This window comes from Triturus cristatus, chromosome 2_2 (genome assembly GCF_964204655.1).
Source record: "Triturus cristatus chromosome 2_2, aTriCri1.1, whole genome shotgun sequence".
NCBI lineage: Eukaryota > Metazoa > Chordata > Amphibia > Caudata > Salamandridae > Triturus > Triturus cristatus.
The window spans coordinates 307,433,782-307,447,079 of NC_140582.1; the positions used below are offsets into that span (position 1 = coordinate 307,433,782).

Consider the following 13,298-nt stretch of genomic DNA (forward strand, 5'->3'; position numbering starts at 1 on the left):
GCAAGACATTTGTTTGTTTTGTGTGTTCAGGTGTTTACAACCATAAAACCTTATATACAAGGTAAAGCACTGCATCACAGAACAACCATTACTGGTATATGGCAAAGATTTTGGGATCTTTGATTTCCAACTCATGAGTGTTACACCACATGTACATCCATAAAAATGTACAAACACATACACACACCAAGATAAGCTACACAGAGCAAAGGGAAAAGCACAAGGTGTAGTATAAAAGAAAACAATCATTGGCAATGCTAATAGGTCTGGCTTAGAAATGCACTGTCAAGTCAGACCTAAAGTTCCATGTGTGATGAATGCCCTCCTCCCATCTGTGCAGCTACCTGAGAGAAACACCATAAATTATCGGGTTATCTAGGACACTTTAATAGCACAGCAATTGCATGTGTGTGTCCCTAAAGGTTGAAGCTCAGGTAGCTGGATAAATAAAAAACCATTATTACAGCTATGCGAAGGGCAAGCACTTTTTTGTGGAAACACATCACTTCTGTCAAATCAAACGGGTACTCCTGGTTCCCAACATAAGGGGCAGAGTCTAAGCCCCTCTCCCAGTGAACCTCACATAATTCTATGGCGACAACTGCGCGGCCAAGCCAGGCCATAAATTTGAAAGAGTAAGAGCTGCTTGGATTTAAATATTAGGCCAATTTATATGGGGCGGCTCCTCCTCTAAGGTGGAGGAGTGCCGCCCCAATGCTCTCAGAGCAGGAGAAAGGAAGAATAAAATTGTAATAACCCGGTTATTATCATTTTACTTCTCACTATGGGGCTAGGTTAGGGCGCGCCGGAGCTGGGGTCACAGGGGGAGGAGTGGTTTGCACTCCATAAGTGTGTATGACTGGCTGGCCCTCTTGGGCCGGCCAAACAGTCATGCGCAATATGCATGTTCCCACCAGGCTGCATTGCACAGCCTGGTGAGGAACATGCCCAGGCTTCCATTCCCAGTTTAAGTGCCGAACAAAGACGCGCAGACTAATCACAATATTTCATTGCCGCATTGTGATTGGCTTAGGGGAGGGAGTCTGTGTGCTTCCTGCTTCTGCAGAAGCTGAGTAGAAGGCAACGGAGGAAGAGACCAAAGAGGAGGAGAGACATCGGCCAGCAAAAGATAAGTGGTTTTTTTTGTCCTCCTTCCTCACACCCTGCCCCACCACCCCGTTCTATGCCAGCAACCACTGCAATTTTTCCATCTTCTTGTGAAAGATACAGAGGGCAGAATCCATGCCAAGTCTTCAGCATCATTTTAGGTGAACTTGATGCTAGTTTGTATGTATTTTCAAATTTTACATTCACAATTGCATTTCTTGTGGACTTTTGCATATTTGGGGTAGAATGAACAGAATATGCTTTGTGCCCTTTCTTGAAAGATTTGTTATGCTAGAAGATCACTAGAATACATTTAGTCACATATTACTAAGCATCAACCTGAGTAAAACAGGATCGGGAAACGGCCACTACAATGCAGCCGTTTCTACGCATAACCATAACCGCGCATACATTACAACGCATGCGTGGTTACCATGAATAGCCTTTACCACGCATACCTTTACTAAGAGATACGTAGTAAAGGCATGTGTGATACAAAGGTAGAAAAAAAAAAGGGGGGGGGGAATGGGGGGGTCTCCCCCCCAAAAAAGAAAAGCTTGGGTTTAAAAAAGGGGTCTTGGGGGGTCTCTCCCCCACCCCCCCAAAAAAAAGGAAAAAAACTGCACCTATTTCGGTCGTTTTCAGTTAAAGAAGAAAAAAGATGTGGAGGCAATCCGCATCGTTAGAGGAAACAGAAAGACACTCCCGCTTCCTCTTAACGAAGTAAAATGCAAATCAGAAGTACTTGGAGTGGAGAGGTAAGGGGGAATGAGGGCTGGTGTCGTACAGGGGTAAATTTTAAGGGTACAATTTTAGGGTTAGTTGGTAGGGATTGGAGATATCCTTTAACATGAAAATGCCTTTAACATGCATAGTTTAACAACGAAAATCGTTGTAAAAGTATGCGTGTTAAAGGCATTTTCGTGGTAAAGGATATGCGTGGTGATGGCATTCGCGTTGTAACGCATGCGTGGTAAAGGCATGCGTTGCAACGGAATGCGTTGTAACATCATACAACCAACAGGATCAGTGTTTTACGTTTGTATCAATAGTAACTCTGGCATGATGCACATCATTGGGTACATCCTTTTATGAGGGAAGAACATATGAAGTGTTATGCTACTTACTTCCCCATGTCCTTACTTGTGATAGAAACTCAACAATTTAGTCCTTAAAGTGCCAAAACTACAAATGAAAGAATTAAGATAAGAGATGCAAATTGATATAGGTGGCTTTTGAAAAATGGGTGCTAGCAGAGAACTATCTTCCAGCACTTTTCAAGAAAGTGAGCTTGGTGCTAAAAGTGGCAATACATTTTAGGAGTAGCTCAAAAAGTAGTTTTGTGGATCAGAGAAGGGTTCTGCAGTATCTCTATTAAGAGGTCGGAAGCAGGTGAAAAATTGTAGGATCGAATCGAGCACTGAGAATCTATTAGAAATACATCAAGTGACGAAGTCACAAATGCAGTGCAAATCATAATGCATCGCGTGACAATTTAGTGAAATGATAAAGGCACAGAAACATAACGTACTTGAACATTCTGCGATGGACCTGGCACCAATCACTGTAGTTGTACCATAAAATGGGCATGCCAGACAATACGACTTCCCAGGGTCTGGCTGATAGTAGTCTCTGGGGCATGGGTAACAGGGCATCAATCCGGAGCGTGAGAACTCTCCTGCAGGGCACAGTACTGCAACACAAAAACACATAGGTGCCTCTTGTTTAATCAACAGTCTATTCAAATGAAACTGAGAAACAACAGTGGAAGAAATTAAATCAAGGAAAACAATTTTACAGAAAGGCAATTTTAAGGAAATACAAAAAGATGGAAAATTAGGAAATATACTTTTAAGGAAAATCGAAGGCACATTAAAATTGGGTGGAGTGTACGGGTAGTTTTTAGATTCTGGAATGGGTGTTTTTAGGGGTGAGGGATGGGTGGAGTTCAGGTGTTGAAAAGGGATTTTAAGGTTCTGGGATGAGTTAGGAGTGGCAAGCATTTTGTTAGCAATCAAGAATGGGTGGAATTTATGGGTGGTAAGAGGTTTTTAGGATTCACAGATAAATGAAGTTTAGAGGTGTGAGGAGTTTTTAGGGTCAATGGATGGGCGAGTGTAGAGGCGTTTAGGGCTCTTTAGGCTTTTTGGATGGGTGGAGTTTAGACCTGGTGAAGGGTTTTAAAGGGTCAGTGATGGGTAGCGTTTAGGGGTGGTTAGGGGTTTCTAGCATTCATGAATGGAGGAGTTTAGGAGTGGTGGTGTATATCAGGGGTCAGGGATGGCTGGAGTTTATGGGCAGAAAGAGTTTTAGGGTTCGGGAATGGGTGGAGTTTAGGATGGTGAGGCTTTTTATACTGGTCAGCCATGGATGGAGCATAGGGTAGAAAGGGCTTTTAGGGGTTAGGGATGAGAGGGGCTATGGGGTGATGAGGGATGTTAAGGTGTCTGGAATGGATGGTGTTTGGAGGTATTAACGGTTTCTTACGGATCTGGCATGGGTGTTGTTTAGGGGCATGAGAGTTTTGAGGGGTCAGGGATGGGTGGGGTTTATGCATCGAAATGTTTTTTGAGGGTTCAAGAAATGGTGGAGTTTAGGGGTAGTGAGGGATTTTTAGGCTTCAGAGATTGGTGGAGTAAGGACTTTTAGAGTTCAGGGATGAGTGGAGTGTAGGTGTGATGAAGGGTATTTGGGGCACAGGAATATGCAGAGTTTAGGGACACTGATGGGTGGAGTTTAGGTGTGGTGAAGGTTTTTAGGGGCAAGGATAGATGGTTTTTAAAGGTTGTGAGGGGGTCAGGGAATGGTGGTGTTAAGCTGTGGTCGGGCCAGCGAATTGTAAGCACCCAAAGTAATTGTTTGGCAATGTAAAAGGTATAAACCATAAGTAATGTCCCCTGAAGAAAATAACTAAATATCTCCAACAAAAATGTTTCTTAAAGTAAGACCTGCAACCATTGCATTTACACCCCAAAATATAAGCATGCAAACGCAAGTTTCAAAGAAAAAGACATTCTAGGAATTGGTTTCCATGATATAGTAAATGCCATTCATCCTGCAAATTTCCATAAAACAGTTTATGTGGAATGGTTTCTCAGTAATGATATTCTGTGAAATCAATTTTACATGAAATCACATACAACCATTCCTGACAGCTGTGCATTCTAATTGGAACCGGCGATCATTTCTATAGCCTTTTTAAGAAGACAAAGCCTGCTTTATCACAAACTTTGTTTTTCTGATTATGTGATCAAAACCGTCTCCCTTTGATTTACAAGAGATGATCAGTCTAGTCTAGGGTTTCACTATTTTCAAGAAGCACTTCCCTAAATGAAAACAAAACTTTATTTGGAAGTTAACTATCCCAAAATAAACATGTAAAGAAAAAAAAAAATATATATATATATATATATATTATCTACTGGCGGTCGCCAGTAGATAGTTATAGTTAGGACCATGTTTCCATAGGAAATCCGCAACATTCTATTTGGAATAACTTTGGTGCCGGTCGACGAATCCTCGCGAAATTTTCAAAACTAATGGGGCGCTATGCTCCGCTCCTACCCTGAAAGTCTCGGGGGGATTCGTCAAGCGGGGGCTGAGAAAAAAGGGGGGTCCCAAAACGCGTTTTCCCCATGCATTTTATCATAGGACCTTTAGACACAGCTACAGCCCGAACGGCTGAACAGAATTACTTGAAATTTGGCAGAGAGGTAGCCATAAGGTCAAGGAAGTGCCTTTTGTAGGTCTGGCGTAAATCTGTTCAGTAGGTCCTGAGAAAATAGCATTTAAATCAATATATATATCTGTAAGCGCGCTCCGTGCGCTTACCGTAAGCTTACCGTACGCGTACGGTGACGTGCGCGAGCTCAATTCTGATTGGTGGTTACATGACTGTAAACATTCGAATCGGTCGAAATCAGGAAGTGTCGGCCGCCATTTTCTGTCTCTCGCACTGAGAAACAAAGGTGGAGAACGTGAAACGGGGGCAACGAAGAGAGTTGCAGACCCCCTAGAGTTTGTCAGGGGGTCCAAGAAGGACCCAAAAGTCCGAAAAATAAATTTAATAATTTAAGCTTACCGTACGCGCACGGCAAAAAAAATAAAAAAATAAAAATAAAGAAGTAACAATCACATTTATTAAATAAATTAAAGGACCCACAAGGGAGAAAAAAACAAATGTTACTGCGTAAATAAAGGCGAGGCGCACACGGCATGGACTGCGCAACGCGCGCGCATGGTGCGCGAAGCGCACCGTGCGCGCAGGGTGTGCGCATAGTGAAAAAACAGAAAAAATAAATAAATAAATACATAACTTAGCATTTAAAAAACATTACAAATTCACTGAAAAAACCATAGGTTTCACACACGTTATAGTTAGGAATTATCATTTACAAAACCTTGCAAATTCACTTAAAAAACCATAGGTTTCACACATGTTATAGTTAGCTGTACATTTCACTCGTAAAAAACCAATGAAATTCCACGTTATAGTTAGATCAGGTAACTATAACTTGCGCGACCGCAATCCACAATGTGTAATTTCAGATGTCATCATTGATGTCATGAGTGATGTCACTGACCATGTCATGAGTGATGTACTATGTGACGTCATCAGCAGTTTATTGTGGGCGCGCAAGTTATAGTTACCTGATCTAACTATAACGTGGAATTTCATTGGTTTTTTACGAGCAAAACGTACAGCTAACTATAACATGTGTGAAACCTATGGTTTTTTAAGTGAATATATATATATATATATATATATATATATATATATATATATATATATATATATATATATGTATATTTTTATATACACACACATATATATATATATATATATATATATATATATATATATATATATATATATATATATATATATATATATTACCTACTGGCGGTCGCCAGTAGGTAGTTATAGTTAGGACCCTGTTTCCATAGGAAATCCGCAACATTCTATTTTGAATAACTTTGGCGCCGGTCGACGAATCCTCGCGAAATTTTCAAAATAGGTGGGGCGCTACGCTCCGCTCCTACCCTGAAAGTCTCGGGGGGATTCGTCAAGCGGGGGCTGAGATAAAAGGGGGGTCCCAAAACGCGTTTTTCCCATGCATTTTTCCATAGGACCTTTAGACACAGCTACAGCCCGAACAGCTGAACAGAGTTACTTGAAATTTGGCAGAGAGGTAGTCCTCAGGTCAAGGAAGTGCCTTTTGTAGGTCTGGTGTAAATCTGTTCAGTATTTCCTGAGAAAATAGCATTTAAATCAATATATATATCTGTGGCAGCTTACGGTGCGCTTACGGTGCGCTTACGGTAAGCTTACCGTACGCGTACGGTGACGTGCGCGAGCGCGATTCTGATTGGCTGTTAGATCTTAGTAAACATTCGAATCGGTCGAAACCAGGAAGCGGCGGCCGCCATTTTGTGTGTTTCACTCAAAAAAAAAGGGTGATAACTTGAAAAGGGGGCAAGGAAGAGAGTTACAGACCCCCTAACATTTGAAAGGGGGTCAAAGAAGGACAGAAAAGTACAAAAAAAACATTTATTAATTTAAAAAAAAAAACGCGGGGTACGCGTACTGTAAGCTTACCGTAAGCTTACCGTACGCGTACGGTAGAAAAAAAAAATAAAAAAAGAAATAAAATTCAGATTTAAGTGTTTAGATATTAAGGGGCTCTAAAAAGAGCCGTTGTGTTTATGAAGTGATTTGATTTTTTAGTGGTACCTACAAGTAAGTACCGATGCAGAGTCTAAGGTTCAAGAGGAAGACTCTGTTCCCTTCATCATTGAAGTGTACACCATCTCTATAAATGTCTTGCATGTCGTAACGCAAGTTGTTGTGGTAAATGGAACCCATACCATAGTCTCGGAGGAAAGCAGAAACAGATTTGTTGACGTGCTTTCTTGCTTTGTCAATCTGTGGACAAAATTGATTGGACCAGTTCCATTTTTGCCTTTGGCATATGTTAGAATACACAAAGGCAGTTTTAGGGAAAAGTGAAAACAGTTGTGCAAAGGTGTCCTTCATAAGCATTTCCAGACCTACCCCAGTCAAAGTGCCTAGGTCATTGCCACCACAGTGCACTATTATGAGGTCAGGGTGTTGGATTTGCATGAAGGATTTCACCAATGGCATCAATTGGTGCCACTTTAACCCTCTCTGACCAATCCATTTAATGTCTACATTGGCAAAGCAAGGTCTCTCACCATACCTGTTTTCTCTGCATACATACTTTTCACTCCAGAAGACATAGCTGTGTCCTACAATCCACACTGTGAACATCTTCCAAGGAGATCGGGGTGCACTCAGGAGGTGTAATTCAGTAGAATGGTAAAAAGAAATGAAAGACAGTTTGGAAATGGAGGCATACATATTTTTTTTTTTTAAAAAAGAAGTGATTGGCTGTTTCATACCTTTCTACACTAAAAACTAGGCTGTATGTGTAAATTTATAGAAGCATGTTTTGTATTGGTACAGAAAAATGTGTTACCAAAGAACAGTACTATGGATTTGCTGTTAGGTTTGAAAAGTCAAGCACTCCTGCTCTTTGGAAATGAAACATTGTGTGTTGAACTTCTGACCTAACTCTACACAGCAGTGTTCCATGAGCTGTTGCTATGGTAGCAGGCAGAAGTCAAGTTGGGGGAAGGGTACTAGGCTGAAGTCAAGTTGGGGGAAGGGTACTGTTGGAAAAGGGTTGGTTTTCAACCAATAGAAATGTGTGATTGCATTTGAAAAAAAGGGGGAAGCACTGAGATTTGAAACTAACATGTATATGTGTGGAAAAAGAGAGGGAAACATTGCCATTATCTGGTTCTGCTGAGAGGAGAGAGGTGTACAGAACAGAGATACTGGCTCTGATAATCTGCTGTTTGAGTGCCACATTTCTTTCACAACTAACTAATTTTAAAGGTGAGTTAAGAGTTTGAGAGGGGATGTATATAGTAAATTAAGAAATGAATAATAGAATTGGAATTCCTTTTGTTGAAGTTGTGTTTATCATTTTGTGTTTTGGGAGAAATTTAAATGTGAGGAACATGTAAAATAATATGGACTATGTTTTCACCATAAAATAAGGTGTACTGGTATAAATGAGGAATACTTTTAGGGTTTGAGGTTCCAGTCAGTAATGCAAATACATTCAGCATCACTAAGGCTGGTTGCCCTTGCTGGAGTGTAGTCAGTCACCCAGGTTACACATGTTGCTGGTCTCAGAAAGCTGTTTGGTATTGCTCTGGTGATTTTACATTTGCATTAGATGGAAAGGGGGAGCTATTTTTTTATGCAGAAGCAGACTCTTAGCACACACCCAGCTGCTTATCCTGTGGAATCATGCACAGTATTCACAACCGAGTGGGGTTTGAGGTTGCAGTCAGTAATGCAAATACATTCAGCATCACTAAGGCTGGTTGCCCTTGCTGGAGTGTAGTCAGTCACCCAGGTTACACATGTTTCTGGTCTCAAAAAGCTGTTTGGACATGTGTTTTTTTAAGAATCTGAAAAGTGGATTTAAAATGTGTCAGACTGTAAAAGCACTTATCACTTGCAAAAAAAAAGAGTAGTAAGTGTGCTTTCAAATTGGCAAAGAAATTTCGTTTTCTGACTAATATGAAAACATGACTCTGTGTGCAAAGAGGAATTATAGACAGAGATTTATTGCGTATTACTCTGGTAATTTTACAGTTGCATTAGTAGGAAAGGGGGAGCTATTTTTTTCTGCAGAAGCAGACTCTTAGCACACAGCCAGCTGCTTATCCTGTGGAATCATGCACAGTATTCACAACCGAGTAGGGTTTGAGGTTGCAGTGAGTAATGCAAATACATTAATCATCACTAAGGCTGGTTGCCCTTGCTGGAGTGTAGTCAGTCACCCAGGTTACACATGTTGCTGGTCTCAAAAAGCTGTTTGGAGATGTGCTTTTTTCAGAATCTGAAAAGTGGATTCAAAATGTGTCACACTGTAAAAGCACTTATCACTTGCAAAAAAAAAGAGTAGTAAGTGTGCTTTCAAATTGGCAAAGAAATTTCGTTTTCTGACTAATATGAAAACATGACTCTGTGTGCAAAGAGGAATCATAGACAGAGATTTATTGCGTATTATTCTGGTAATTTTACAGTTGCATTAGTAGGAAAGGGGGAGCTATTTTTTGTGCAGAAGCAGACTCTTAGCACACAGCCAGCTGCTTATCCTGTGGAATCATGTACAGTATTCACAACCGAGTGGGGTTTGAGGTTGCAGTCAGTAATGCAAATACATTCAGCATCACTAAGGCTGGTTGCCCTTGCTGGAGAGTAGTCAGTCACCCAGGTTACACATGTTACTGGTCTCAAAAAGCTGTTTGGACATGTGCTTTTTTAAGAATCTGAATAGTGGATTCAAAATGTGTCACACTGTAAAAGTACTTATCACTTGCCAAAAAAAGGAGTAGTAAGTGTGCTTTCAAATTGGCAAAGAAATTTCGTTTTCTGACTAATATGAAACTATGACTCTGTGTGCAAAGAGGAATTACAGACAGAGATTTATTGCGTATTGCTCTGGTAATTTTACATTTGCATTAGATGGAAAGGGGGAGCTATTTTTTTCTGCAGAAGCTGACACTTAGCACACAGCCAGCTGCTTATCCTGTGGAATCATGCACAGTATTCACAACCGAGTGGGGTTTGAGGTTGCAGTCAGTAATGCAAATACATTCAGCATCACTAAGGCTGGTTGCCCTTGCTGGAGTGTAGTCAGTTACCCAGGTTACACATGTTGCTGGTCTCAAAAAGCTGTTTGGAGATGTGCTTTTTTCAGAATCTGAAAAGTGGATTCAAAATGTGTCAGACTGTAAAAGTACTTATCACTTGCAAAAAAAAAGCAGTAGGAAGTGTGCTTTCCAATCGGCAAAGAAATTTCGTATTCTGACTAATATGAAAACATGACTCTGTGTGCAAAGAGGAATTACAGACAGAGATTTATTGCGTATTCCTCTGGTGATTTTACATTTGCATTAGATGGAAAGGGGGAGCTATTTTTTTTTGCAGAATTAGACTCTTAGCACACAGCCTGCTGCTTATCCTGTGGAATCATGCACAGTATTCACAACCGAGTGGGGTTTGAGGTTGCAGTCAGTAATGCAAATACATTCAGCATCACTAAGGCTGGTTGCCCTTGCTGGAGTGTAGTCAGTCACCCAGGTTACACATGTTGCTGGTCTCAAAAAGCTGTTTGGACATGTGCTTTTTTAAGAATCTGAATAGTGGATTCAAAATGTGTCACACTGTAAAAGTACTTATCACTTGCCAAAAAAGCAGTAGGAAGTGTGCTTTCAAATTGGCAAAGAAATTTCGTTTTCTGACTAATATGAAACTATGACTCTGTGTGCAAAGAGGAATTATAGACAGAGATTTATTGCGTATTGCTCTGGTAATTTTACATTTGCATTAGATGGAAAGGGGGAGCTATTTTTTTCTGCAGAAGCTGACTCTTAGCACACAGCCAGCTGCTTATCCTGTGGAATCATGCACAGTATTCACAACCGAGTGGGGTTTGAGGTTGCAGTCAGTAATGCAAATACATTCAGCATCACTAAGGCTGGTTGCCCTTGCTGGAGTGTAGTCAGTCACCCAGGTTACACATGTTGCTGGTCTCAAAAAGCTGTTTGGAGATGTGCTTTTTTCAGAATCTGAAAAGTGGATTCAAAATGTGTCACACTGTAAAAGTACTTATCACTTGCCAAAAAAGCAGTAGGAAGTGTGCTTTCAAATTGGCAAAGAAATTTCGTTTTCTGACTAATATGAAACTATGACTCTGTGTGCAAAGAGGATTTACAGACAGAGATTTATTGCGTATTGCTCTGGTGATTTTACATTTGCATTAGATGGAAAGGGGGAGCTATTTTTTTCTGCAGAAGCAGACTCTTAGCACATAGCCAGCTACTTATCCTGTGGAATCATGCACAGTATTCACAACCGAGTGGGGTTTGAGGTTGCAGTCAGTAATGCAAATACATTCAGCATCACTAAGGCTGGTTGCCCTTGCTGGAGTGTAGTCAGTCACCCAGGTTACACATGTTGCTGGTCTGAAAAAGCTGTTTGGACATGTGCTTTTTTCAGAATCTGAAAAGTGGATTCAAAATGTGTCAGACTGTAAAAGTACTTATCACTTGCCAAAAAAGCAGTAGGAAGTGTGCTTTCCAATTGGCAAAGAAATTTCGTTTTCTGCCTAATTTCAAATCATGACTCTGTGTGCACACAGGAATTGTTTTTAGATATTTAATTTGTGAAGGTGTTATACTGATTTTCACTTGTAGGAAAGGGGTACTTAGTATTTTAAGATTTGAAAAGATCATAAAAAATGTAGTAATATATTTAAATAAAAAAAAGGAATTTTTTTTTAGTTTTTTTCAGGTATTGCTGAAGAGCAGTGAACAAAATTTAAGATGCCTACAAAATCCAGACTAAGGAAAAACCACAAAAAAAAACTATATTTGAAGACAACTGGAGGACCTAAGTTAGTTGGAGATGCTCATGTTGGGAAAAAGAGAAAGTCTTCTGGCAAGCAGACAAAAGATTTTTTAAAGAACGTCTTCAAAAAAAGGAAAAATGTATAAAATGTCTGTACTGGAAAGAATGTTTTACATAAAAAACAACAGGAAAAAATTGAGCATTTAGTTAATGCAAATATACCTTCAGAAACAATAAAGATTAACTTAAACAGAAAAACAGCGTTTAAAGAGATACGTAGAAAAATGTTTCAGAGAAGAGTAATGTCCAATTTGATAAAGGATGTCAAGAAATATAAGCAAAAGGGTAAATTTTATAAGAGAAAAAAAGAAATTGAAGCCATTGCAGCAAAGGCATTAGAATTAAAAAGGAAACTATTCATTTTAATTTTGAATAGGATGCGTACATTAGATAAAATGGTTAATGTACTGAAATCACAAAGCAAAAGGAAAAGAGTAGTGAAAAGAACAAACTTTTGTAAAGTGTTTATAGGAGAATGGATGCATAGTTCAAGTAGTGAACCTTTTTTTAATGAAGAGAGTTATTTTCAAAGTAATAGTTTGCTGCATGCAGTTGACACCAGAGGTCGTGCTTATGAAGTGAAAAATGGTTGTATAATGGAGAAGGAGAAAATGGTTCCAAGAGATGAGGTACAAGTGATGGCGGATGAGGCTATGGGGAGACGTCCTAAAGCCCCAGTGTACACTTGGAATTGTAGTAGTATTTGCACTGTGCGTCAGGAATCTATTGATAAATTTCGTGAGTTTCTAAGAGAATATAGTAAAAAAAAGTGTAAAACAGAAGATTAAGGTGCTTCAAAGTCTAGATCCATGTAGAGTGAGAGAGAATACTGGTTTGCAGGGTCATTCTCTGGCTTGTCTATCTAGAAAAGTGTGTAAAAGTGTTTTTCATCATTTTAGGATGCTGGCTGTTCATCATACTGAAATGAGAAAGTTTGTGAGACGGTTTATTTTGCTAAAAGTCCAGCAATAAAGTTAGATGAATTGAATAGGGCTCTGTTCCGTGGATCGGTATCAGATGTAGAGAAGGTAACTGATGAAATTCAGTTTTGTTACTTTGGTCCTGAACAAGACAGTGCAGAAAAGGACACAGTAAATGAGGAAGAAGTGGAAGAGAATGTAGAACCCTCTGTAAGTAAGACATTTAATGATCACATAACAAAATTTGCAATAATCTCTAATGAAAGACCAAATATTACTTGTATTTGTTGCCGCAGAACTCATTATAGAAAACAAACCAGGAATGTTGATCTCTACAGAAAAAGTGAAAATGAAGATAATTATAAGTGGAAGGATTTTGCCACATATATATTTCTGGAAAATTGTTTTGAATTGGGTGAAGATCAGCGTATTTGTAAATACTGTTACAACAAGTTAGAGGAAAATAGAATGCCGACCAGAGCTGTACATAATAATTTAGAATTGGATGTTATTCCTGCCGAACTTTCTGAATTAAATACATATGAGTCTATACTTTTTCAATGTGTTCATCCGTTCCAGACCATAGTACGTATGGAGCCCAAAACTGGTAAATTACCTCCTTCAGATTTACTGAGAGGTTTAAAAGGAAGAGTGGTGTATTTGCCTTTGGATTTGAAAAAAAATATGGAAACTATTGATGCAGATACTTTGGAAACTGAACCATTAGTTATTCTGGTTAATGGTGTACCAACAAA

The 13,298-nt window shown here is 39.6% G+C and overlaps 1 protein-coding gene across 5 annotated transcripts in view; it reads right to left on the bottom strand.

Annotated features, from left to right (window-relative positions):
• The window catches only part of SVEP1 (sushi, von Willebrand factor type A, EGF and pentraxin domain containing 1), a 1,063,460-nt gene that overhangs the window by 408,348 nt on the left and 641,814 nt on the right, over positions 1-13,298 (bottom strand). For all 5 annotated transcript variants that reach the window (XM_085641350.1, XM_085641349.1, XM_085641348.1 and 2 more), the window contains exon 19: positions 2,639-2,800. In XM_085641350.1, coding sequence (XP_085497476.1) covers positions 2,639-2,800 — 162 coding nt within the window. The remainder of the gene's footprint in view (positions 1-2,638; positions 2,801-13,298) is intronic.